This window comes from Telopea speciosissima, chromosome 2 (assembly GCF_018873765.1).
Source record: "Telopea speciosissima isolate NSW1024214 ecotype Mountain lineage chromosome 2, Tspe_v1, whole genome shotgun sequence".
NCBI lineage: Eukaryota > Viridiplantae > Streptophyta > Magnoliopsida > Proteales > Proteaceae > Telopea > Telopea speciosissima.
The window spans coordinates 72,011,277-72,036,983 of NC_057917.1; the positions used below are offsets into that span (position 1 = coordinate 72,011,277).

The 25,707-nt window shown below is 37.8% G+C and overlaps 1 protein-coding gene across 4 annotated transcripts; it reads right to left on the reverse strand.

Annotated features, from left to right (window-relative positions):
* Window positions 1–2,398: 2,398 nt before the first annotated feature.
* On the reverse strand, window positions 2,399–25,707 carry LOC122649538 (coatomer subunit beta'-1-like). Of its 4 annotated transcripts, none has more exons than XR_006331304.1 (26): window positions 25,477–25,706; window positions 25,151–25,171; window positions 24,987–25,048; window positions 24,781–24,835; window positions 20,042–20,078; window positions 19,572–19,897; window positions 19,343–19,474; window positions 19,100–19,248; window positions 18,222–18,290; window positions 17,867–18,017; window positions 17,688–17,753; window positions 16,301–16,489; window positions 12,864–13,004; window positions 12,687–12,761; window positions 12,258–12,434; window positions 12,028–12,119; window positions 11,822–11,938; window positions 11,422–11,536; window positions 11,202–11,273; window positions 10,477–10,673; window positions 10,301–10,394; window positions 10,073–10,179; window positions 9,742–9,886; window positions 6,104–6,287; window positions 4,906–4,973; window positions 2,399–2,679 (listed from the first exon to the last, which is right to left on the reverse strand). XR_006331304.1 is itself a non-coding variant. In XM_043842724.1 (26 exons), exons 1-25 carry the CDS (start codon window positions 25,477–25,479, stop codon window positions 4,945–4,947), a joined length of 2,730 nt encoding a protein of 909 aa, XP_043698659.1. In that variant the 5' UTR covers window positions 25,480–25,707; the 3' UTR covers window positions 2,399–2,679; window positions 4,906–4,944. The 4 variants fall into 4 exon arrangements, 1 of the variants encoding a protein (XP_043698659.1); XR_006331302.1 differs by having other exon boundaries at window positions 6,133–6,289; window positions 9,741–9,886; XM_043842724.1 differs by having other exon boundaries at window positions 6,179–6,287; window positions 25,477–25,707.

Genomic DNA, 25,707 nt, shown 5'->3' on the forward strand with positions numbered 1-25,707 from the left:
CCGGACAAAAAAAATGCATCCTTAATTGATATTTCAAAGTCTCACGTGGCATATAGTACAGGTTGACCCAAAATAATAATAATGTTAAAAACAAAATATATACTATTTTTAGTTGAAAACGGCAAATCCCACTCCCCCCCACCCTAACAAAATCTCTTGTGCCATTGTAATGTAGGTTGACCCAAAAATAGTAAAAATAATAATATTAAGTTTATACTCCAAATCTCAATTTTTAAAAAAGTGAAATAAATAAAAGAACAGAAAAAAGGTTTTATGGACAAACAAACATGTCTACTTATAACGGGGCTCCACCACATTTTAATCTCATGGCTCAAATTCAATCATTTACTTCCCACTGTCATAGTAGTCCAAGCATTAGCACTCATTTCATAGTAGCTTCAATTTTTATTTTTATTTTTCAATGGGGTGGGGGGATCCTACACTAGACAAGGAATAGGAGCTTTAAAACTCGAAACCTCCTGGGGACTAGGCTTTACTGCACTAACCTAAAACCAGCAGCGCTAACACCTGTCCTAAGCTATAAATTTTTTCGATGTTTTATTTTGCCTCTTAATCTATTCTGTTAAGGTTATAAGCAAAGAACATTAAATACTACTTGTCCACATAACTTTGTTCTTATTCAACTCACCGGATGATAGAACTAAGTGCCCTTCCAAAGATACCTATCCATAAACCCATTCATCTAGTCCTTAAATGTGAAACCTTTATTAATAATCTGAATTCCCCATAGCCGCATGGTCATGAAAGTACATCATCACCAAAAAACACCATGATGTGCCATGATGTCTTGATACCCATATTGTTCTTCCTTTTGCCATTATTTAACTATTTTTTTTATAATTTCAAACCAGAAAGAATTCCTTGAATACAACCAAAAGTGAGTAACAACTAACAAGACAGTTTCAATTGGTGAGATATTATATGTCTAGAAAGTAACCTTTTTGTTTTTAAGCAGAGACAGTAATAGTAGTAGTTGCAGTAGTAGTGAATAGTGATGGGGAAGACTTCTATGACTAAATTTTAGCCACAAAGTGTGTGAGACTTTTGTATTTCGTTGTGTTTTGTAGTGAGGAAGAAATAAAAGGTTTCCAAAGAAGAGAACCATACATAAAGAAGTAAAGCCCTTCTTCGAGTTGTCCCCATCAAAACTTTTGAATACTCCACACATAATTGAATGTAACATAAACTTAACGAGTCCAGCACCAGAGATAGTTTACCTGATGGTACTACGGTACTACCACATCTACTGCACATAACATGCCAAGCCAATAACAGTGGATGACACTAATCAAGTAGCATTCTCAAACTTATGGGAAAAAGATTGCGACGCCGCCGGTGTGTAGATTCCTCCACACTTTCTCACATGGACTCCACAATCTCTCTCCTCGTTGGTAAGTGTTAAGACCTCCAATTGAATAATTCGATTTTCAACCTCATTATTGGGAAAAAAATTGCAAAAAAAAAATTATAGATTTTACTTATGTCAATTATCAAGCCAACTCCATCTTTATTCCTTTCTATTAATATTCATTTTTTTACAATTTTAAAGACCGAGTTTTCCTCCAGCCATGTTGCGTTATCAATAGCCATCGGATGGATGCCAAGAAACAGTGGAAGGCATTTTAAAATTCAGTCAACATGGTAATGAAAAACTCGCTCTCCTGATTTTAGAGGGAAAAAAAGGTTTTTTGAGCAAACAGCATAGACGAGTACAACAAAACAGCAACAGTTTCATTCATGAGAGAGCAACGAGGTCATTCCATACGAATGAGAGAGAGAGAGAGAGAGAAGGGGGGGGGGGTACTATAGCCTCCCCTGGCAACTAAACCTTTTCCCTTTCAAAAGTCACAAAAGATGAATGAAGGGTATGGGAGATGGGACACCGACTATTAAGGTGACCCAGTGAGGGTGATCGTTCCAGATGCTATGTTAGGGTGTGGTGGCCACATAATCAACTCCAAATCATATAATTTCTTATATGAAAAAGGTTAGCATTAGTTGGTTTTTATTTGAATACTCAATTGTCGACAAGTGAGAACAGGTCTCTCAATCATTGGGCATTTGGACCCAAACCCCAACCCCACAGCATTAAAAAGAACACCAGCCCCCACCCCACAAGAGGAATAAAAAAAAAAAAAAGAGAGGGAAAGAGATCCAACGCTTAGCTTCCGAATCTTACAACTATAACCCAACTAAACCCTAAACTGAAGAAGCCAGCTCATACCCAAAGTCCAAACAACTTTGGTCAATATATAATAACTTTCACAACTCCTCTACTTAACAATTATCCATATTTCTTTAAGCACAAACCCTACCAGCTTTTCTATTTAGAAATGATCAAATGATTGGCATAATAAGAAAGGGAAGAGAGAGAGAGAATAACATTTAAAAAAATTATGGGGAAGAAGGGTTGAACCTGAACAAGTCATCTCTAACACAACTCTGCTACTGTAACTCACAATGGTACATTAAGGAAAGCTTCCAAGTAACATATGCCACTAAACCAATTGGAGTTGGAAACTGATTACATAACCATCTGTATTGGCTATGATGAAAAATCCCATGGGCTCCACAAAATACACCACACCACTCCAGGCTACCCCGAAAACAACCGGTCCCCTGAATTGCCTCTTTCTGGCCTCTCTCCTGAGGATAAACCTGCAGAGATGACAGATACGAGCATTATCAAAACATCTGCAACTAGAACATACTTTTTACCAAATTGCAATTAAGAATAAGAAGAAAAAAGGACAATGAATGGAGTCGGAAAGAGATCTTTCCCACCCCTCCCCCACCAACTAAAAAGCACTTTCCATGCTTAATAGGGCTCCTCAGAAAAGCTACCCTTTAGCAGCAGTTGACAGCCCATCCTGCTTTCTTTGTATTGATTCTCTCTCTTCTACAGCCAATCGACAGAGACCTCCTAGGTGACACTCACCAATCATCTCTAAGATGGATTCACCACAAAAGAAGGAAGCAAATTACTCCACCGACAAATAGGAAGTAGGAAAAGTTGCATTAGGGTTCTTCCCTCCACCACATAATTGCCCAGAGTTGCAATCTTCCAACAACCCCACTTGTGGCCTTAAAAATTTCTCACCCATGTTGAGGGAATCCACACTAGCTCAAGCAAAAGAATCAAAGGAAAAATCCCACTAGGAACGCACCCAAAATCAGATGGCAACCCTCAAATCAACCTCAGAAAAGGGTGCTTTATCCCCATTTCTTGGTTAGCCAATTGGGAAGTAATATCAAGTGAAAGTGGAATAAACCAGGTCCCCATATCACAGAACTGATTCAAAGAATCAAGCAAAATATTTTAGATTTTTATTCAATGTTGTTAGAATTGATCCAAATATCAAAGAACTAAAATAAAATATTAAAAAAAAAAAAAACAACAAACTATTGCAATAAAAGAAATCCTTAAAAGGTTTCCTTGATGGTCATACAAATTAATCGACGATTTTGAACAAGAGGATCAGGATAAATCGTCGGAGGATCCGATTCGTTCACAATAAACCTTGGCTTAGTATCAGTATCTTGGGATGCCATCAGTTTTATCAATGGACATTTGAGTTTAAGTTCCCCTAAAATGGAGGAGTTGAAACTATTTAGTGATGACCTAAATTTACGCATAGAACTTAAAAATTTTGTCTATTTCATTCATGGATCCTTCTCTAGGCATCACTATGCCTAGGCTTAATGAAGTATAGCACTTCACTATTTGCCACATGGCATTACATGGGTTAGTCCATTAGACAAAGGACCAAGCAAGCATCTCATTGGTACAATTTCAACTTAAAACGAGTAGAAGCAGCTAAAATTACAAAAGATGACATTTTGTATTTTATATTCATCTCCATATGATGGCACTTCGGTAAATTTTACTAAAATGTTGAATCGGATACTTTGGACTAAAATTTGGTCATTGAGATGTATGTGGGGTCCTCAATCAAATGGACTAACTCATGTACTGCCATTACATCACTAGGCATAGTGACATAGGAAGAAAAACATTCATTTATTATTTTATATTAATTTAATTAATTTTAATATAAAGCAATATAAATAACAAATTAATATTTTTGTTTTTATTCTAAATTCTCTTAATTCTATCTTTCAAAATATTTCTAATACTTAGTTATGAATATATTGTGCAACCTAGGGGTCCATTTTCTGCCATGTGAAGGAAACTCTTTTCCTTCACCAGATGAGTATTCTACTACATCACTGAAACTCAAGGCTGTGATTAAGGTTTTCAAAACTTAGTAAATTGAAACATACTTTGTTTTGGGAAATCCCTTTCCAGAATCTCCTTGAGAACCTGTAATGAGAAAAACTAAAATGACATTCTGAACTGAATACCCCAATTCAACAAGAATAAAACCCTTACAGATGAAAAGACAAATAAGGGGGCGGGGAATGGCAAATCTGTTCTGTCAACTTCATCACAACTTCCATGTGTCAGTAGCTGCAACAATTCCCTCATCACAGCTGAATATTTTCTACTGTACCCATGTAAGACTGTAGGGTCTCTCGGGAACATGCAATAGTGACACCTTAACCTAGACATCACTATTCCCGGTAGATCAGATTATAGAACCACCCACCCCTTAAACAACCCAACAAAAACAGCTGATTATTTAACCAGAACATTGTGAATATAATTAATCCAATCTTAGGGATCAATTAACCAGGAAATACTTTGAGCTAGAAATTCTGGCAGATCCATAATCAGGTAAAGCCTAAGCATTTACCGAACAAACCCAAAATGATCCATGGATACTAAGTATTGTTCCACGGTTAATGATAACCAGAGATAGTGAATTACTGAAGAAAGAGAATTGAAAATGGAGTCAATCTGTGCACTGGCACTTTCCTCACCTTCAAAATAGGGTGTATAACAGCTGGAACCGGCTGTCTTCATGGGATCAAGTGACGTGGCGTAAGCACTGCCATGTAATCAAAAGGACAAACAATCAGGCCCATCAACACCAATTAAACCATCAAGTCGCAAGACTTCTTTTAATGATAAAATCACAAGGCACCATTGAGACTTTGTCTCTAATAGTTCTTTAAAAAATTAAAGAGATGTGGTAAAAGTCAATTACAGTAATTTAATGAAAAGATTGCTCAAGTGCAAATGACCAAAGATATTTAGAATTAGGAAGCCCTAAAGGGATACCAAGTGAGATAATAACTTCAATGAACATGGTGTTGTAATAAATTTAAGACTTAGTTACCAAACCACTCCTTTTAAATTCATAGTGCAAGAAGACAATCACTTGGATGGAAGGCATAATACGATACCACAAGTTAGGATCTGATGCGGAGACTCTATTGCAGCAAAAATAACTGCTGAAATGGGACATTTCCATGCAAAGTGTATTTCAATCAAATGGGTTAAGAGATACCTTCAATGAGTGAGTCAAGGATCTGCTAACAGTGAATACCATGAAGCACATAGAAACTACACTATGCACATGTAACTCAGAGTGAAGGGATTCATCATCCAACCCACTGATCAAAGCTTTACCTCAAGCTAGAGTCATCTGCCCAAAATGGACATGAGGAATAAAACCTGAACCCCAATGAAAAAAAAATGATAATTTGAGCCTAAAGTTTCCACCCAGAAATATTGGACATTCCTATAGTGACTTCTTTTCTAACAAAAACCAACACCTCGACTCCCCCCCCCCTCCCCACCAACCAAAAAAAACAGATTGTGATTCTAAGAAGAACAGAAATTTCACAATTGCATTCAGTTTGAGGTACATTCATGCTTTCTTAAGTGTACAGGAATATTCCTAAAATAATATCAATCATAGTAGCATAGGTAGTAATAATATAAGAGAATTCACAAAGAGGCCAAAGGTTTTCTTCTCGAAAAGATGGGTGCACAAGAATAGATGGGAGCGCCCCTGCAGCAACCCATTGTATACAAAGTTACAAACCCCATTAATATAAATAGCAGCCATTAACAATTAAAAGATAAGTAATAATAATAATAATAATAATAATATTGGTGAAAATAGGAGCCGTATTAAAGGGCACATTATAGTGGAAGAAAACAATTAATCACCGGAACAAAAATTGGATTTTCACACTTGCCCAACCAATTGCTTTTAGGCTGACGGAGTTCCTTCATTATTCGTACCCCACTCTTCGTCAGCCTCGTTTCCATTAACAAGGACAGCTCCATCTGTAGAATCGGCATCCACTTCGATGGCCTCTTCTTGGCCCTCTTCTCCATTCTCTTCTTCCACCTGAAATGAATAATGAATCTATGTAACTGAGCAGTACTTCATAACAAAATGTTTAGTACTAGAACACATAATTCAAGTAAAACAACTTAAACATGCATTCGGAATGAATAGACATCAAATTATAAACCATATCATAAGTCATGGATCATACATGGTTTGTTACAAAGAATCAAATATAGCGGAGTTAACAATACATGCAACAAGTCACCTGCAAAGTTGTCAAGGCGACGCCTAGGCGTCCAAGCGCCTTGGTCAACTTGGGTGCCTTGTTGAGTTGTTGGTGTCGCCTTGATTTTGGACCCTCTCCAACGTCTTGGGTTGCCTAGACACCGTGACAACTATGGTCACCTCTATGCCCATCCTAGAGTCCTAGACTCCTAGTACCAAAGCAGCAAAGCCAGCAAGTCTTCACTTCCACTATGTTCCTCTACTGCCCAGGTACTTGTTCCAACCTTGTACAGCAACGATTTGGCCAAGAAAGCACAAAAACTGGGTTTTTCAACCTTCACTGCTGGGGGAAGCCCCTCTTGGTGTGGTGGTGGCTGCCAGTGCAGTAGAACGCTGCCTAAGTCCAGGGAGAGGTCGCATGTTCGACTCTCCCCCCCCCCCATCGGATGTGTACATCCTGTTATTCCCCCTCCCCTCCCCTACACCCTGGCTGCCCTTCCTTGAGTTGGGACGCCAACCCCTAGTGGCCTATGGGCCTTGGAGATGACCCAAAAAGAAAAAGCCTATCACTGCTGAAACTAGCAGAAATGAGTCGAAATTTCAACCCATTTCTCTTGAATTATGGAATTTATACGAAAGGCTTTGAATAGCTTCGACCGAAATACCAGCGAATGAAGCAAAAGACTCGAAACATTGCAATCCTTCAATATCGCAGGTTGCTTTGTTCGGACAGCCTGCGAAACAAAATATTTTGGTTCATTTCGCGAAATTTCGTCAAAACCTTCTACCATGGTTTTACCATACAACATCTTAGTAAGGCATTGGTTTAACATATATTTTCGGCCATATTTCATGTACTCTAATATATGGTTGAGGCATGTATTACATGTGGATTCCCACCAAAATCCTAGAGTGAGTTTTAGGTTTCCACATTCTGTTCCTACTTCCTTCTCTGATCTTGGTCGTTTAACACATGACTGGAGAACTCAGGATCTGCAACCAACTTGCTTGTGAAAGGAGTGGGGTAAAAAATGGAACGCTAGCAGAGTGGAGGTCATGCTGAACCTGGTATCATATATAGTTTTTTGCTTTTTCGTTTTCATTTAGTAAATAATAAAAGGAAAGTGGCAGTGATGCAATAGCATTTGACTGGTTGGACCAGCATGACCGAGTTTGGAAACCCAAACCCAGACGGAAACGGGCCAACCTAGGTTTTTGGTCCACTAAGGTTTGGAAGTTGTTTCTTTAGTAGTTTTTTTTCTTTTATTTGCAAAGTAGGATACGTAGGAATAGACTAGTATTTTGAACTCTATTTAGAGTTGAATTAGGAGATAGTTTTACATTCCAACTAGATTCTGTTGGTTTTGGATTAGTAGGAGCTTATTAGCTTTATTTTCATTCCCAATAGACTTAGGATTATTGGTATTAGTTGCTTATAATTTTAGCAAGCAATGTAATAACTCCTACTCACACTAGGAGTTGATTGCAATGTAATAACTCCTACTCAAACTAGGAGTTGATTTCTAGTTTTCCTAGTTGGATTAGGACTTGTGATGTTCATTCTATTTTAGCAATGTAAGGCTGCTAAGCCAGATATTATTTGGCCAGAGTTGTGAGAGACGGTGTGGGTGTTATGCCTTAACCTGAGATACGTTCTTCTTCCCTTCTTCTTCCTGTTTATACTATGTTTTTCTGCAACTGAATATTGTTTTGAGTTCTGTCAATTACCAAGGCTGCTGGATTGTATTAGGCTCTGATTTCAAGAGGATATATTATTCTTCAATCTATATCAGATTCTTAAAATTAGGCAAGGTCAGATCAAAGCTTAATTTCAGGTTTAACAAACCAGTGGACGCTCTGTTTTTCTGCCTATTTCAGCCTGGATTGATCTTTAAATTAAATCCGATTCGGTAACCGACTAGCCCCAACTTTTGGCACATCAAAGAGCATTCCCTAGGTGACCTTCAACCTCAGTTTGGTGGGCATCAGATCAGTATCTTGGCAGCTATCTAAAATCACCCAAAACCTGCAACTCTTGCATTCCAGAATTTTATTTCTTTAATTAGTTCTGATCTTACCATTGGATTGGAACTCTGTTAGAGGGGTTTAATAGCATCTACCAAGGGTAGAACTTGGCTAGAGTTTGAGGCAATCCTATTGGTCTCATTTGATTTAATTTCAGATTGACTATTCTTCACAGTTTTTCCCAGATTCCCACTCTGAGTCGAAATCTTCTAATTACTCTCAAAATACTTATCCATTCAAGGGGTGTAATTATTCATCGAAAGGATTAGAAATCTCAAGTTTGACCTTCATCTGAGAAGGTTATCTTTTTTGCTGACCATGTTGACCTTGAGTTAACTTTGGGGTTCTGAGTGTATTCTTGAGATCCTGTTTGCGAGATTAGTTCCAGTATATTATTAAAGGTCTGGTCTTGCACCACAAATCCATAGCGCAATGGCCCAAACCTATATCAGACCATATGAACTCCTATAGTCCTGTCTTAAATTTTTTTTTTCTCCTCTAGATCCGGTTTCTCCAGTCAACAAGGCATAAAATCACTTTTCTTCCATGAGGGCTTCTACCAATTATGCAATTTAACAAATACTTCTGTAAGAAAGAAATGTTCTTGAGAATAGTGTATTAAATATGTGATACAAAAAAGTAACTGAAATCCCTAGTTTTTCGGCAAACCACATCAAAATCTCTAACATATATCAAATTCCTACTCCAATATTCGTACAAAGTTACTGCTGCTTCTCAACAATACAAAGAAAATCAGCACTAGAATCTATATACTTCTCTCTTGCTTCTGTCTCTGCTATAGCCTTTGGATATTGCTGACAAAGGAATTTGCTACTTGAGGTTCTCGTGGGAACACACAAAAAATATGAGTCAAGATCAAGAATGAGGAATGACAAAAAGGATATTAGTCTCAGCTTGTCCATGTTTGATTACAAGATAAAAAACACTGCCTCACAATTTACCAAGCATTATTCAATTACAGGAAAGGATGAAAACATATCAAATTTCAACTACTACTGCATGAACCTATCAAAATAATTTCAGCCAACAATGGATAAACTGACATTAATGTTTATTAATCTATCTAAAACGGAAAACTATTCCACAATTGAAATATAACTTAAACAGGTAGTCAGGTACATCCTTCTAAAAACACAAATGTTAAACCAATATCAGCTGCTGTCAAAGTGCAAGTACATGAAGATACTAGGAAATGTCACTGTTTACAGTTTACACAGTAGATTATGTAACCAAACCATACCTCATGACCAGTATCAGTATCTCCATTTTCCAATGGTGCCTCTTCCTCTCTATCGATTTGCATGCTTTTGAAAGCTTCCACAAGGTTGGCATTTGTTGATTTCTCGGCGTAGCTCAAGTATTCTTCCGCAGGAGGGTAAATGCCCCTAAAAGAATAGAAAAAATGAAATAAAATATAAAATAAGTTCATAAAAAAATGAAGCAAATTTTAGTAGCAAGAAAACAAAAGGCATATCTATCTGCAACATTATTCAGTGATGGCCTTATATTTAACACGATCAAAGTTGATAATATTAAGCTACACTCTCCATCACAAAATTGAATCATTTTACCTTCCCTCTGCAACCTTAGATTCAACGGCAAGAGCAACCTGCCAGTCCTCAAATAGATTAGGGTACTCTTGGGGATCTGCCAAAGACTCTGCAGCTTTTTGGTTAATCTGTACAACAGGGAAAATAATTGTATCAATTTTTTAGAATTCAAATGTAACACCACCCCTCCCAAGCTAATCAGATTGAACTATAACAAAGAGCAAATAAATAACACATAAAGGAACCTACCATGTTGAGATCATTTCTCCAAATTGCAACTATCTCTGAGACCTTGCTTGGTAGGTAGGAACGGGCCATCAAAGCAGCTTCAGGTATCCGGTTGCTGCCAAAGAAAATGCCGGGAAGAGTGTCAACCACGGAAGCTCTACGTCTGCGGACATATATGAAAGGTCCAAAGACTTTACCTCTCTACTAATAGTTGGAGGCACTCTTCCAATTTTCCTAGCATAAATAGGCAGAGAAATGCAACATTATTCTTCCCTTGCTCTTTAGCAAGAGATGCAAGCTTTGAGATTCCTTCAGCATCTCCAAGAGCAGAGTAGAGAAGCAACAATCCACTCAAGTCCATTGCATGTTGTAAACATTCTTCTGCCATTTCTAACTGCAGCAAGGAAGCCAGCATTTAATCAATAGTTCAAAACATATTCCCTTTAATTGTACACTCACATTGGATGAAGTATGAACTGTAAAAGGGGGAAAGCACATTGGGGAAAAGCAGGCGAGGCAAGAAAAGAAAGAGGATGAATAAATCCATAAAGGTTAAAACAGACTAAGACTCTACTAACAGAAATATCTTATCCACGAACTGGATTATACTGACTAACTGACCACCCTCCACCCCCTTGTTTTTCCCTTCTGTCTGACAGAGCCCTTTCTTTTGGACCCTTGACAGGGAAGGGGAACATTCCAACCCACTGAACAAGAGAGAATTTCTGTAGTTTCAGACAAGAACACATTACTTGGCCATTTAGCAGTTTCCACAAAGTTAAGATTGGATCTCAATCAATAAAACTTAACTTTCCAGAACACTTGGGCTTGTTTATGCAAATATGTATATTTTGCTCTGAACTGTATAGGTAGCATCAGAGAAAATAACTTGCCTAGGATCTATTCATTATAACCATAATACCTTTCCAGTAGACATTGCTAATTCTCCCAACTGCTTCCATTTCGATTCACTCTGTACTTCTGTGGCAATTGCCTGCAGAAAAAATAAATTACGTCTTTAAAAAAAGAGAAGGGAATGATTACAAGACAGTATTTTGGTGAAAGAAGATCAATTGCCTGAATAACTTTGGAACTCTAATAATGGTCACTCTGCTAGCTACATACCATCAACAGAGCCATACCTTTGCGTCTTCTAGTCTCCCAAGTTGGATGGCCAGATCAAATCTGTAATTGGGATCCGTAGCTACTTCTAGTGCCTCCTCTAGCATACCTCGTGATTCCAAAAAACGAGCCACACTGCATCGAAAGCACTTTTTTTTTCAGGATCTAAGGCGTCGAAAAAGCTTAAGAATCTTCAATTCAGAAAAAGAAACAAATATTTTCTTGGTGGACGAATGATAAACAAACATGATGCAATAGAACATGAAGGAACTCATTTTTTCCGGGTATCATCTTAAGCAATCTCATGAATATTTCATGGATAAGATGTACACATTATATAAAGGAAATGATAACTAACAATAGTGCTTTAACATTTTTCCGAACAAAATAAGTAATAAACTGGTAGAATATGAAGCATACCTATTATAATGCTCCTTTGGAATCGAGGGTAGGACTTCATTTGCCCGTTCTAGGTCTCCACGCATCACAAGAGTCTTATACTCAATCATACTAAGAAGCAAGGTGTATCCCATAACACTGCATGTGGAGAACATGAACCATAAGAGAAGAAAATGACCATAACAATAGTTAGCACCGGAAGAAGACCAGCACCCCAGGACACTCACTTGAATTCTTTGTCTATAAGATACACCCGACTTTGACTAGCAAGATAGCCCAACAAGTACATGGGCCGATCTAAGTGAAACATGGTCGTAACCTGAATTGTCATAATTAAGTATCAAGATGACTGCAAGCTATTCATGAAATTATAAATTACAAACTTTTTATAAAACAAACCGAACTAAGACTTAGCAAAAATGTATTTGCAAACCCAAAGTCCATATATACAGTATACCTCGCCACCAACACAGTAGTTAAGTCGCCAAGAAGAGTTGTTGTAAATGAAACAGTCCCCAACCCATATTCCTGTCCTGACTCGCTCATTTGTTTCATGGAGAAGCTCAAAAGCATCCTCAACACCCTGCTCATCTACTGCTCTTCCACCGTCTAAATAAGATGACACAATATCTCGCTGCCACATTAAGTAACAAAATTCAGTAAAGAAAATACAAGTTCCAACCACAAAGTATAGGATCCAATTTTATATAAATTCCTGAATGCAGACCCAACCTATCATATCATTAATCATTGAAAAGAAAGCATAGCACAGCAGAACACGTCTCCTTTTTTTTTGTGGGGGGGGGGGTGGGGGTGGGGCCGTGGGGGAGTAGTAGGAAAAATCAGAACTTGAGGATGTAAAATGAAGTATAACTGGGATTCTTACATTGTACTTAAGGATGTAAAATGAAGTATCACTGGCAATTGCCACTAGATCTCCACTATCAGCCCAATATAGATTCTGGAGTTGTCAGAACAACAAAAGAATTGAGACATCAACTACAGTACAGAAAAAAAAACAATGATAAACTAAGTGGGCAATCTCAGCTACATTAATTCTTACTTTGACATTCACATCGATTCTGCGAAGCAACCTACATTCAGCCCAATCATAAAAGCAAATAAAGTCATTTGAGCACATCGCTAGTAAAGTTCCTCCAAAAATACGCTCAGCAGAAAATGTTGGACGTATACTCTTCTTTTCCTGAAAATATCTCCACAGTTTAACTCTATCCAGAAAACCAAGTACAAAACTAATAAATTCAATCTGCCGATTTGATTGCAGAATAAAATGAGGCCAGCACTAACAAATTGAAATTAGCAAAATCACCATGAGAAATGCAAGCAAGTCACATTCTTAAAAAGATCAGTTTTGCCCAAGATATGTGAACAAGGGACATTTGGCCAAAGAGCTATGCTTTGGCATAGCATCAACATTTTTACCTTTGACGTTTGTTCATCGGATGTTCCATCTTCACATAACTTTTCCCATCCTACTTTTTCTCAAACAATGACACATGATTTAGAGCCAGACTAAATAGGACTGTCACATTTTGTGCAATGCTTTCTAATTAGTAGATTATTCTCAACTTGAATGGCCAATAGCTGTAAGCAGATGAAATATTATAAATGAACGAAATGAGAGGGAATAACACCCAGACCTGGCTAGGTAGGTTGATCCACAAGGTCAATGAGTCCAATGGACTGCAACATGCAAAGAAATAAGAAACTTCTCTTCTTTATTATTATTTTTTCCATAGGCATCCATAAATAAGGACCCAGTTTTTCTTTGCCCATGTGAAAAGAGAATCTCCTCATCATGAAGATCTGACCCTTTGATTAGCATGGGGAAGGGTATTTTCAACCTGTACAATAGGGGATGGGAGTTAATGATGACACAGGAGTCCAATCATAGGGTCGCATCACCAATGGTGAAGGAATTTAATCTTCACCATGGGTGAAGGAAAACTTAATGCCACATAAAACTGATTAGGAAAAAGAAAGGGAGAGTAACAAAATTGATTGAGCTACTGTTTTCCATCTTTTGGAGATTTTTTAGTATACCTAATCTCTCAAGGGACATTGGTGTAGAAAATATGAATTGGACTCCATAACCAGATGTGCCCACAATGAAATCAAGCACCAAATAACCCTAGGATTGCTATCACTGAGGTATTAAGAGAGAGAATGGATGCTGTGATGCAGGCATGCAGCACAGGTCCATCAGTTAAGCTCCAAAGCAGGCCCACATTTTGGGGCTATTTAAGTCCATCATGCTAGCATGTTTAAGTCCACATTCTGCCCATATAACACGATATCAACCAGCAGCTTAAGAAGATATTTTCCTGTCATATCGACCAGCAGCTTAAGGAGATCATTTCCAGATCTCAAGTGGGCCCATGGTCAATGCATGGAGAAGAGTGTGGAGGATTCTGACAGCTTGCATGCTCATCTATTTTGGGATAGTTTTTGTTCCTTGATGGGGGGTTTGTTAGCTAAAGTTAGTTTCCAATTTAATTAGATTTTGCTTTATGTAATGGGTAGTTTCTAATTCTAGGACTCTTTAGTTTTTTAGCTAATTAGATTGGGATTGGATTGACTTTGTAATAGTTTCTAATTAGGACAAAGGGATTTTCTTTCCACACAAGAAAGAAGCCCAATTGATGTAACCGATTAACATTAAAAATAAAGCAAAGGCTGTATTCAGCCTATATTGGTTTTTGAGTAAAGAAGAAGAGTTTGGCTTTGCAAACATGAGTGCTGTGAGATACAGTTGAGTGGGAGAGATTCCTGAGAGGTGAGAGGCCTATGAGTAGGTGAGATGCCTAGGAGAGAAAGTGAGACTCGATCAACTCCTATCCTATCCTTCTTTCTATCGATTTAAGTGAGAGTGATTATTCCCTGAGATTGCTGCACATCTAAAGGTGTGAATTAGCTGGCTCAACCGACTGATACTAACCAGCTGAGAAGTGTTGCCGGAATTTGTCGATTAAAGACCCCAACATCAATCCTGTGATTCTGTTCCTTGCAAGGGTTTTGCTAAAACCCTCAGCCTTCGATCTCACCAGCTGTGCATCAGTTGCTGACCAAATTTTGGGAATCAAACCCACATCCGAAGGGGACTGGTCAATGGTGATTTGAAGCAGAACCAAAATCTGGGTTTGCCTATTTCCATTGATCACTACTTCTGAACCCTAGATCAAGAACTTGCTTGATCTGAAATTTGTTGGGTTGTGTAAGAGATCTTGCCTGGGGTTCACGGTCACTAGTGACTTAGCCTTACAATATGCTGCCCAGGTATAGCTAAGGTGTTAAAAAGGTGAAAAGTACAGTTTCACAGTGAGACTAGCTTAGAGTTTGCCAGATAGATGATTGATGAGACAGGTCCAAGGAGTGGATTATAAAATTAAAGGTGTATTATAATGGGTTCAGCTATGCAATAACAGAAAACAAAGAGTACTGGAAAGCACACCTAATTGACTAGTTATGGGATAGGAATAGGAATACGAACTGACTAGTGTTTAAAAGAGAAGGCTATAGGAGAGGTCAAAGTTGTCATGGCATCTAGGTGACCCAAGGCGTCGAGGAGGGTCCAAAATCAAGGCGAAACCAACTAGGCGACCAAGGCGCCTGGGTAACGCCTTGACAACTCTGGTTTTATGAGGTATGGAGGTTATCTACTTATCTAATGAAGAGAAGCAAGAAAAGAACTGGTCATAGGTAGAGGAATAGATGCCACAAAGAAGTAAAATTTAAAAATAAAAAAAAAAGAGAATAGGACTATAGGAGAAGATGGAGATTACCAGATGAACAACCTGTCAACCCAACTAGGGTTTATGCAAACAACTACTAAGAGAAGATGGAGATTACCAGATGAACAACCTGTCAACTCAACTAGGGTTTATGCAAACAACCACTAGCACTAAAAGTCTAGATACAGTGTTATGAGACCCAGACAGACCTGGCCTCCAAAATGGCCAGGTCAAACCTCGCAACCCCATTTTGATCAAACTTGTTGATTTGCCCAAGGAACCTGGTTTATCAACATTGGTAAAAAAGTTATATACAACCATAGTAAAGCGGAGAGATGTTGGACGGTGCCTTTTAACATGCATAACAAGGTCATGATACATGCACCAGTCTCAGGCACAGACCTCAATACACCAACACGTCGATATATGTATTCAATAATAATTTTCTGTAGCAAAAAAACTAGTGAAAAAAAATTATTAAATTATCTATTCAGGCCCAAACATGTGATTATACTTACACAGCAGTTTCTCTCTCTCTCTCTCTCTCTCTAGAAAATTACATGAAGTGTTCAGCAGTATTAACATGAAACTCCGCATCCAGCACATGTTGACAATGCAAGAAAAGTGACAAGTGTGTCCTCTTTGCGTAGATTCCAATGTAAGAAATAAACAGCTATAGTAGTTGCTCGCACAGAATTCCCTTAGTTGAATAAGATTTAAGAAATTGAGACTAAGATAGGATTCAAACCTGGAATGTTTTACTAAAAATCTTAATCCTTGATGTACTCTCTCTAACGGCATATTCCCCATCTGATGACCAAACAAATTCCAGGGCTGATCCAAAGGATCTATTTCTCCAGGCAAGAGCAGTATAAATGATATACTCGCCATCCCCACAAACAACAACAAACCTCCCATTTGGATTGTGCTTTAAGCTCTGAAAGCAAAATTGCAATACAAAAGAAAATAGATCAGAAACATTTATCAAAAAATGTCAACCTGCTTTAACATTTAATAAGTTTATCCTTAACATTTAGAACACTGCAGAAGTGTCAAAAGATAAAAGCACTTGAACTTTCATCATAACTCATAACATTGCTCGCAGTGACAAATCTGAAATATATCAATTTATGGATTTCTGCAATCAAGATTTCCATCATTAAAAGCCCCCAAATTTCAAGTAAAAAATTACTGAGTACTATTAATTTTGCTTTATGGATTGCACATCTTGTTGCGAAGGCTTTTCTTATGAGAAATTAAACTACGATGGGAGTATGGAACAAGTAATACCAATTAGACAGAAGAGAGAGCTGTCTAAGAAAAAAGGGAGGGGAGAGACAAGAAGTCTAACAATAAGATGAGAAATCTAACATTTGCCACCACTTACCATGTGGCGTACATGGATAGATGTGGGTAGGTCCATGTGATAAGGCCCTATACTATCTCACTGGTCAATTTCAGTTCAAAAAACAGAAGGGGAAGCAGTTTAAAAGTTGGTATAAAGTATCTTGAAATTACAGAATTGTAATTTCACAGTTACGGAATCTAGTTGCATTTCTGTAACTTTACACTTTGGATTCATTTTAAAGGCACTTTCCCCTGGTTGTTTGGAGTTTAAATTGATCAATGAGGAGGAAGTGGGGTCCTCTATGACATGTCTCACACATGCTTGCCACATCGCAAGTGGTCACAATTTTAAATGTCACTGCTCACTGGCCATAGTGACATCAAGAACCCAATCAAAATTTGCCAACTTATCTGGCACTTGTCAACTGGTTTATTCCCATCATTGACATGTTGCATTGACAAATTGCATTGACAAATAGAGTAGATCTGCAAAAAAATCTAAAGCCCTAGAATACTGTACTCCTTGAAAAGGATTCTTCAAGCTGAGGGAGGCCACAATCAAACCAATGGGATGTAAGGGATATAGTTTTAAGCGCTCCATGATAATGTCAGTTCAATTCCCAAGCATAGAGAAGCCACGGACCTTTTTTTTTTTTTTTTTTTGGGGGGGGCGGGGAGTGGGGGTGAGGAGGGGGTGATGTGGTGGTTCTACACACATGGGAAATGAGATTACAGAATAGTGATATTTCGGTTATCAATTGCATAAGGCCAGCGATAGCCCAACATACCTGAGGGTACATGTCACAGGTCCCCAACTCCTTCACAGCCAAAGGCAATCGTTCTCCATCTGTCACCTGAAAAATACAAAACGCATTGATGGAATCATCCATTAACAAAGGTGGAAGTTTTTTCAACTTGCAGGCTCAAGTTATGCAACAAGGAGAATAGCCAATGCGAGAGTTCAAACCTCAAAATCTGCACCAACGCTCTTAATGTTTACAGTCTGGATTTCATTATGCTTAGCCCAAATAATTTTACCGCTACTATCCATACTAGCGACTGGCTCTTCTCGACCAATTTTTATCATAATAGTTCCCTCGTCATATCCAATCACAACCCTGTAAATTTTCAGTGGGGACAGTGGGGATAAGAAATGTTACTAATATTTGTAGACAAACATCAAACCTAAATAAATTCCATGAAATGAATTTTCCATGCTTTGAGCACAAACAAAGTTTCAGTGAGCTAAATGCACTGCAACCATATTTTGGACTTTGAAATATATACATAACAAACAGAAATTTGACAGATAAAACACTCACCGGCGTGAACTTTTCATGTATCCAATAGCCCACACTCGCTCAAGACCATAATTCAATGTGTTCTCAAGCCTGTGATTTCATAGTCACCGTCAGTAAATCATTTCAAACTTGGAGTTCTTGGATATGGCAAACATTTTATAGCTTAAACTTCAGACAGCGATATAATAACAAGGGCCTAGGTGGGGCAAAATTGTACAGTGTACAGAGGGAAAATGACAAAAAGGAGAGGCACAGCTAATGCAGCCAAGAGGCCATTTAAACCCTATTGGAGACTTTAACTCATTGAGAACCGAAGCCATCCAAAGGAGAGAGACATGAAAATTAGAATTATGTCTACCAATTAAAGAAATGCTATGATACACCTCATTACTCTGTACATATCTCCAAGGCAGGGCAACAGTCCTCATTTGATGAGGAATGCGTGCTTGAGAGCCCATGCTTGAACTGAATAAGTTATAATGGAAGAAGATGAAGCCAGAACTAGGCAAATATAAGAGAAAAGAACATGAAGTGAAAAGGAAATGATTCAGCAAATAAAAAAAGAAAAGTCTCAGCATAAAAAATATTGAAGGCAGGTCCTGACAGGTTATTTAATGGAAATTACATTGTTAAAGAACTACAATGAGCTAATGACACCCAAAAAAAAAAAAAGATGGAGAAAATTAGAAGGTTGAGTGAATCTGAACTATCCAGCTTTAACAATTCAAAAACTAAGAAATGTTAATATACATAAGATCCATTGCACTTAGAATAACAAAAAAGCTAGCACACAGAAGTTAGACCCATATGAAACATTCAAGGAGATATGCATTAGAAAACGTCCAGATGATCATAGCATCAGGAGTACACATCATATTGCCTATAATTATTGAATGTACCTATACGTGGTAGCATGCCATATACGAACAGTCCCATCCTCAGAGCCTGTAATTATTATGGGAAGTTCGGGATGGAAACAAACGGCAGAAACATTGTGTGTATGACCTTCTAGCGTTTGGACACAACTTTTGGTTTGGTAGTCCCATACCTGTTCCAATAAAATTAATGACAGAAATTGTCGAACTGATCATGCATTTTACAAAAGACATGCATTATTTAAAAAGAATAGTCAGTTTTCCAACCTTAGCGGTATGATCATCAGAACCAGTGATCAGATATGGCTTGTCGCCACCAGTGAAGTAATCAACGCAATTTACCCCTTTCAAATGGGCATCCAATGTAAAATTTGGGTCAGGGGAGCCTAGATTCCAAATCTGAACACATAATGAGCTTATCATAACGTCATAGTATGACAGAAAATGATAGATGAAAAATTCACATAGGAAGTTAACAACAAAGTCCCAGTCAAACCTTTATTGTCCGATCAAGGGAGGCACTAGCAAAAGTGTTGGTGTCTTTGGGATTAAATGTCACTTGCATCACATAGTGAGAATGGCCCTCGAAAATTTGAGTGCACATCCAGCCCTTCTCCCAATCCCAGAGTTTTATAAGCATGTCATCAGATGATGATAACACATATGGAAGCGTTGGATGGACTGCCACACACCTGATGTAATCTGTGTGTGCTTCGAACACTCTGACCTTGTCCATTGTATTATAATTGTATACACGTATGAACATGTCATCAGCTCCGACAACAATCCATTGCTTGCGTGCTATAAATTTTGCTGATCGAACTGCAAATGTATGATTTTATGGAAGAGGAAATTAGCAACCTCAAGAATAATCAACATTACAACTACTCCTCCCTGAACCACACAACCCCACCCCACCACCCCCAAAAAGAGAGAGAGAGAGAAAACATAAAATGAATAAGGTACCTGGCAACTCAGTGACCTCAAAAGACTTTGCCATAGTCTGGATAAGTATTCGCAAATTTTTTGATTAGTACAGTCCAAAATATGTTATCCGTACAACTAAGCAATATTTGGTTAAAATGATATGAGAAAAATAATAAAATGTGTCAAGGGAACATTATAGGCAGGTTTCGCAAGCGCATGAATGGAAATGTCTAGTTCCTATAAAATGTTAATAATGAATGTCTGCAGCCTGCAAGTATCAAGTTTGGTATCTTATGGCCTTTAATCAAACCCTATAACTTACATAAAGGTTGATCAAGATCCTGAAAAACTGATATAGCAGTAGATGTTGTTTATTTAGTCTCAAGTTGATTAAGCCCTCAAAAACACACCATTGTCAACTATCACAAGAGGTCCTAAAGGATCAGAACCCATTATATTCATATATCAACTTGCCCAATCATGTAAGGCATATGTTCAATACCAGAATTCACAACCAAGATAAATGGTGCAGGGGGAAACCAGTGGTGTGGATATGATCAGTCAAAGATCACAAATTTGCTAATTCGCTGTCCAAGTGTGATACCCTTACCTAACATCTCCTCTCAAATAGGCAAAGTATTTTCCTTCTTCCTAATAGAACACTACATTATTGTGTGTGTGTGTGTTTTTTTTTTTTTTTTTTTTTTTGGGGGGGGGAGGGGGGCGGGCAGGAAGGGGTGGAGAAAGAGAGAGAGAGCATCAGATTTGTTTCCAATTCCCAATTAAGAGTTAAGACACCTCATATCTTGAGAGCATTATTACTGCTCCCTAATGTGTGTCACCAAAATCAGGGTTTTAATCAAAGATGTCAACCCAAATGCAGAGTCGCGATCTTCAACCCTTCTACTTCATGGCCAATGCAGTGCAATATATTTAATTTCAAATTCAGGGGTATCTTAGTGATTTCAATTTCGCAGGAATCTGGGATTACTTTAGGTGTTCTGACTTTATCTTAAGGTAATTTAATACAGCACTGGTAAAATCTTGGATTAGTGTTTACATTGGTGCATATCTATAGCAGTTTGGTGGGGTGTCAGGCATTTATTATAATATGCAAGATCAATGCCTAATTACCCAGAGAAATATTTCAATCAAAGTCTCAATGTTCAATGTTTTTTGGGGATTTTCTCAATCTTGTATTACAGTATTGGTGTTTAGGTTTCTTGACTACCAAGGTCAATGAGTTCCTCAGCGCTTGTACGTATCCAGTGATTTACAATTTTACATGCCCATCTTATCATAAAAGAAGGCGTGCATTCAGGAAGCAATCTTTTTTAATATTTAGAAATCCTGTCTTCAAAGGCTTTGGCTCACTTACCGCTTCCGAAAGTCTACTAGTCTAAACCTAGTTTTGAGATTTCCACATCATAAAAATAACCTAGGAAAGCTTTTAATCATTTTTAATCAAAAACAGAATATTGGCAAGCAGTGGATTTTACAGAGAATCACAAAATCGCTTGTCCAACTTCCAAAAATACAGGTGAAGAATACATTTACGCCCTTTGTATACAAGCAAATTATGCTGAACAACAAAGGGTAACCCCAGATTGAAATTGGATCTTGGAACAATTTAGGTGAACCTGAGATACATACCCATGAGGCCTATATCTAGGTAACAGCAACAAATAATAGAAACATAAAATAGATCGGGGGGGGGGGGGAAAGAATTCCACCGATGGACCCTCAATATCCACATATACATCACCAAGACTCCACCTCAATTAATAATTTAAGAAAAAACCACCTTCAAAATTCACTCTGAGAGAGAGACTCATGAAAATCCTACTTAATCAAAACTAAAAAACCTGAAATCCCATAACATCTTACTGGAATTTATCATAACTCTCTTGAATCAATTCAAATTCAAGAGATTCTCTCAAATATATTCAAATTCAAGATAATGGTGTACCCGTATACTGACCACATAATGGGTTATTCTAAATCAACTAATATTAGGGCCTATAAAACCTCAAGTAAGCCAGAATCAAAGGGATAAGGAACCACAAGATCAGAATTGGAGAAATTCAATAGCTTAACAAGGACTGATCTGAGGGGGTTGAAACATGGGTCAAGTAGTGCATTTGTCATCTGAGGGAGTTAAAACATGGGTCAAGTAGTTTATTTGTCAAGGAGAATACTAGAATAGACCGTCAGGCATCAAAGTTGGACAATATTCCAACAGCCAGATTCAGAGGTAGGGAAGAATCCCACTTTCAGCAGGTTACAAAACCAAGACAGAAAATAGAAACTAGAAACCAGAATTAGCAGCTGCCAAAATTATTAAGTACCAGACTTAGTGACTCAGATATAGAAACTTGGAAATTTAGGAAATAAAGATTTAGAAACAGAAATAGAAAGTAGATTCAAAAACCAAATTTTAGAAATTAGCATTGAACCAGGATTCTAATATTGATTGAAGAAAAGTCAACTTTAAACAGAGACCAAACATAGGATTCAATGGATGAATCAATAGCAAGATTAATTAGATCTGTTTGGAAATTAATGTAGCGATTAATCTTGTGAATAGAAATAGATACAAAACAGACTACAGAATCACAGCTAAGAAATTCTGACCTTTTGTAGGAGAAAATATAGATAAAGGAGAGAGGTGATAATTAGGAATCAACCTGATTAACCAGTTGAATCCACAGCAGAAAACAACTACTCCACAACAGTCCACTCCTGAGTCCACAGAAAAAAAAACTCTTGAATTCCTCAAGAGTAAGCCTGAGATCCACAGACCAAAGTAGCAGCCACAGCCTATCTACATTCATAAATTCCTGGGTAGGTTTGTAGTCCCTTACAAAATTATATAGAATAGTGCTAAACAGACTCAGACTCCAAAAAGAAAGGCCTAAACCAATCCTAAACTGAAAAGAAAACTTGAACCAACTAGGAAACCGAAATTATAAAAATAATAGAAATAAAATAAAGCTTGAAAACAGGACTGGAATTATAGTAACATTTTCCAGCCAACTTGAGTGTTGATGACAAGTCCTATCAAACTCTTTTCCTCAATATCCAGAAATCAGCAAATCAAATCCAAAAGAGTAAGCAAAGCCCAGAAACCTAATATTAAATTAAAGAAATTACAGTCCAAAATAGAACCCACAATTGCTGGTTCCTAGGGTGAACCATAACTGAACTGCAGGGTCTGGAAAAAACCTGAAAACTAGTTCAAAGCTGGACTAGACCAAACAGCAGGATATTCCTCTTCTTCTGTTGTAACTGCCAACTGAATACTGCATCCCCATAAAATAGTCTTGGAAGATTCTTTAAATATGAAAGCCAAATTCTTCCTTTGACCAAGAAGTGCAACAACTGTCAGCAAGTCACAATGCAAACAGACCAATCAAACATACACATCTAACTGCGGGAGTGAGAGACACTCAATGATCAGGAATTTGCTCTTTTACCGAGATAATTGTTTCCATATAATATACTCACAATAGTTACACAATTATAGTCTAGAGGATTCCACTAAATGGAATATGACATGTGATGCGTATTGAGTGTGTTTAGACAATAGTATATCACAATGCACTGGCATCCATCACTCACAAGTCGTACCCCACGTCCATATCTGAGTTGCATGAAAAATATGCCATTAAGGCTCTGTATGGCAACATTTCTGTTCCAAAAAACTGTTTCTGAGTCAGAAACAGTTTTTTGTGTTTCTGTGATTTTGGAGTAATTCTGTATCAACAAATGTTGTATGGTAAAACTGGGAAAAATTTGTTTCTTCCACTAGGAAAAAAACACATTTATGGATTGTATATTAAGAGAATAATTTCTTCTATTCTGTGGTGGTGGCGGAGTTGGTGGTGGAGGTGGTGGTGGTGGTGGTGGTGGTGGTGGTGGTAGAGGAGTTGGTGGTGGAGGTGGAGGTGGAGGTAGAGGTGGGGGGGGGCAGCGGCATGGTTTGAGGAATTGGTAACGGATCAACCGGATCAGCCAATACCGATTCTTGACCGATCTCGTATCGGTAGATCAGTATTGACAGGAGTAAAATTGTAGAAAAAAAAAATCATTTTTTCAAAGGAAACAGGGGTATATCTGTCTGATCCAGATCAGTATCGGCCGAGACCAATACCGATTACTAAAACCTTGGGCGGTGGTGGTGGTGATTCGTGAATATGAAGTTAGTATCGTACACATTTTTGCTTTCAGTTTGTGTTTCTATTTTTTGAAGCTCCTTTTTAGTGTTTCTCAAAACTGTGCCAAATCTTTTTCATTTTTTTTTTGCCGGTTCAATCCAAAAAAAAAACGAACCGGATGACACATACAGTTTTCATCCCATTCTGTTCCAAAAAAGAACAAAAACAACAGAAACAGTTTTTTGAACGTTGCCATACAAACCTTAAACGCCCTACAAACGAGAAATTGGTGAGGGATCCTGTGTGTCCCCACTCATTCTAGATCCAATGACCATGATGCATCACCATTGTAGAACAGGGGGGTGGGGGAACTATGAACTTCATATTAGCATTATCTGTCATCTATCTGGCTTGCTATCTAGCCTTCTCAATTGGAGTTAATCCAGAAAATGGCTTCAGTGCATCGAGTGTACTGTGGCTACATATAGTATTGGCTATAAGCACATTAAATTTCCAAATGTTGAATACTACAACATCAAACATATGTTTAAGTGGCATCTGGGACTAGAGAAATGTACGCTCAAACAGGGGGAAAAATTGTATAGAAGATAAGTTCCTTACCTGGGACTGGTAGTTCCAGATGCATACAGATCCCGAATAAAGACTTGCGAGAATCCTAGAGGAAGTAATTCAATGCAAGTTATACTTTAGCAAACCAAATTTCTACAAAAGTACACACTTTATTCTCACTTAAAACTAGTGATAGGTTTGAATAAATCCAGATATACAGAAAATGTGGTAATATTTCCCACTATAATTATTTTTACCATGGTTCTGTTGGATGTAGATCCACGGATTTTACTCTTTCTGATCTTTGCGCAAGTTTTCTCTGATCCAGAGTTTATAATCAGCAGTGTATTCAACAAAACATAAACAAATAAAATTATTAAAACTATTTACACGACAATCTAGATTCAGTGAAAAGCAATACCTTAATTTCGAGTCTGAGAGGCTGCAGCAGCAACACAACCACGCAAGCAATTCAAATGAACAAGGGGAAAAAATTATCAGTTTTCATTCAAAAACCAGATCTTTGGGGGGGAGGGGAAGGGAGGAAGAATCAGAACCTAAACTGATGCCAAGTCCAGCATGAAAACAATAAAACTCCAATTTGTTTCAAATCCAACAAACAGGTAAATAATTCACGCACCTAAGCATCAACTGAATTGCTTACAACAAATCGATTTATATGTTCCCCAGATCTAAGCAATATCCAAATATAACAATTAAAACAACAATGAGAACGATAAATGTTACCATTATTGCGTCTGAACAACGAGAAGAGATCCCAAATCGAAAAAATTACTCAGGCAATCAGAGATCGAGAACCACAAGCCCTACAGATCCAGGCAATATCGATACTGAAGAGATCAGATAATAGAGCTGCGACTAATAAGCCTTCGCAAATAATGCTCGCAACGACAAGCAGTGATAGAGAAGATTGCGAGACAGCAAGCGAGGGGCTTTGCTTCCGTAGCGACGAGACCT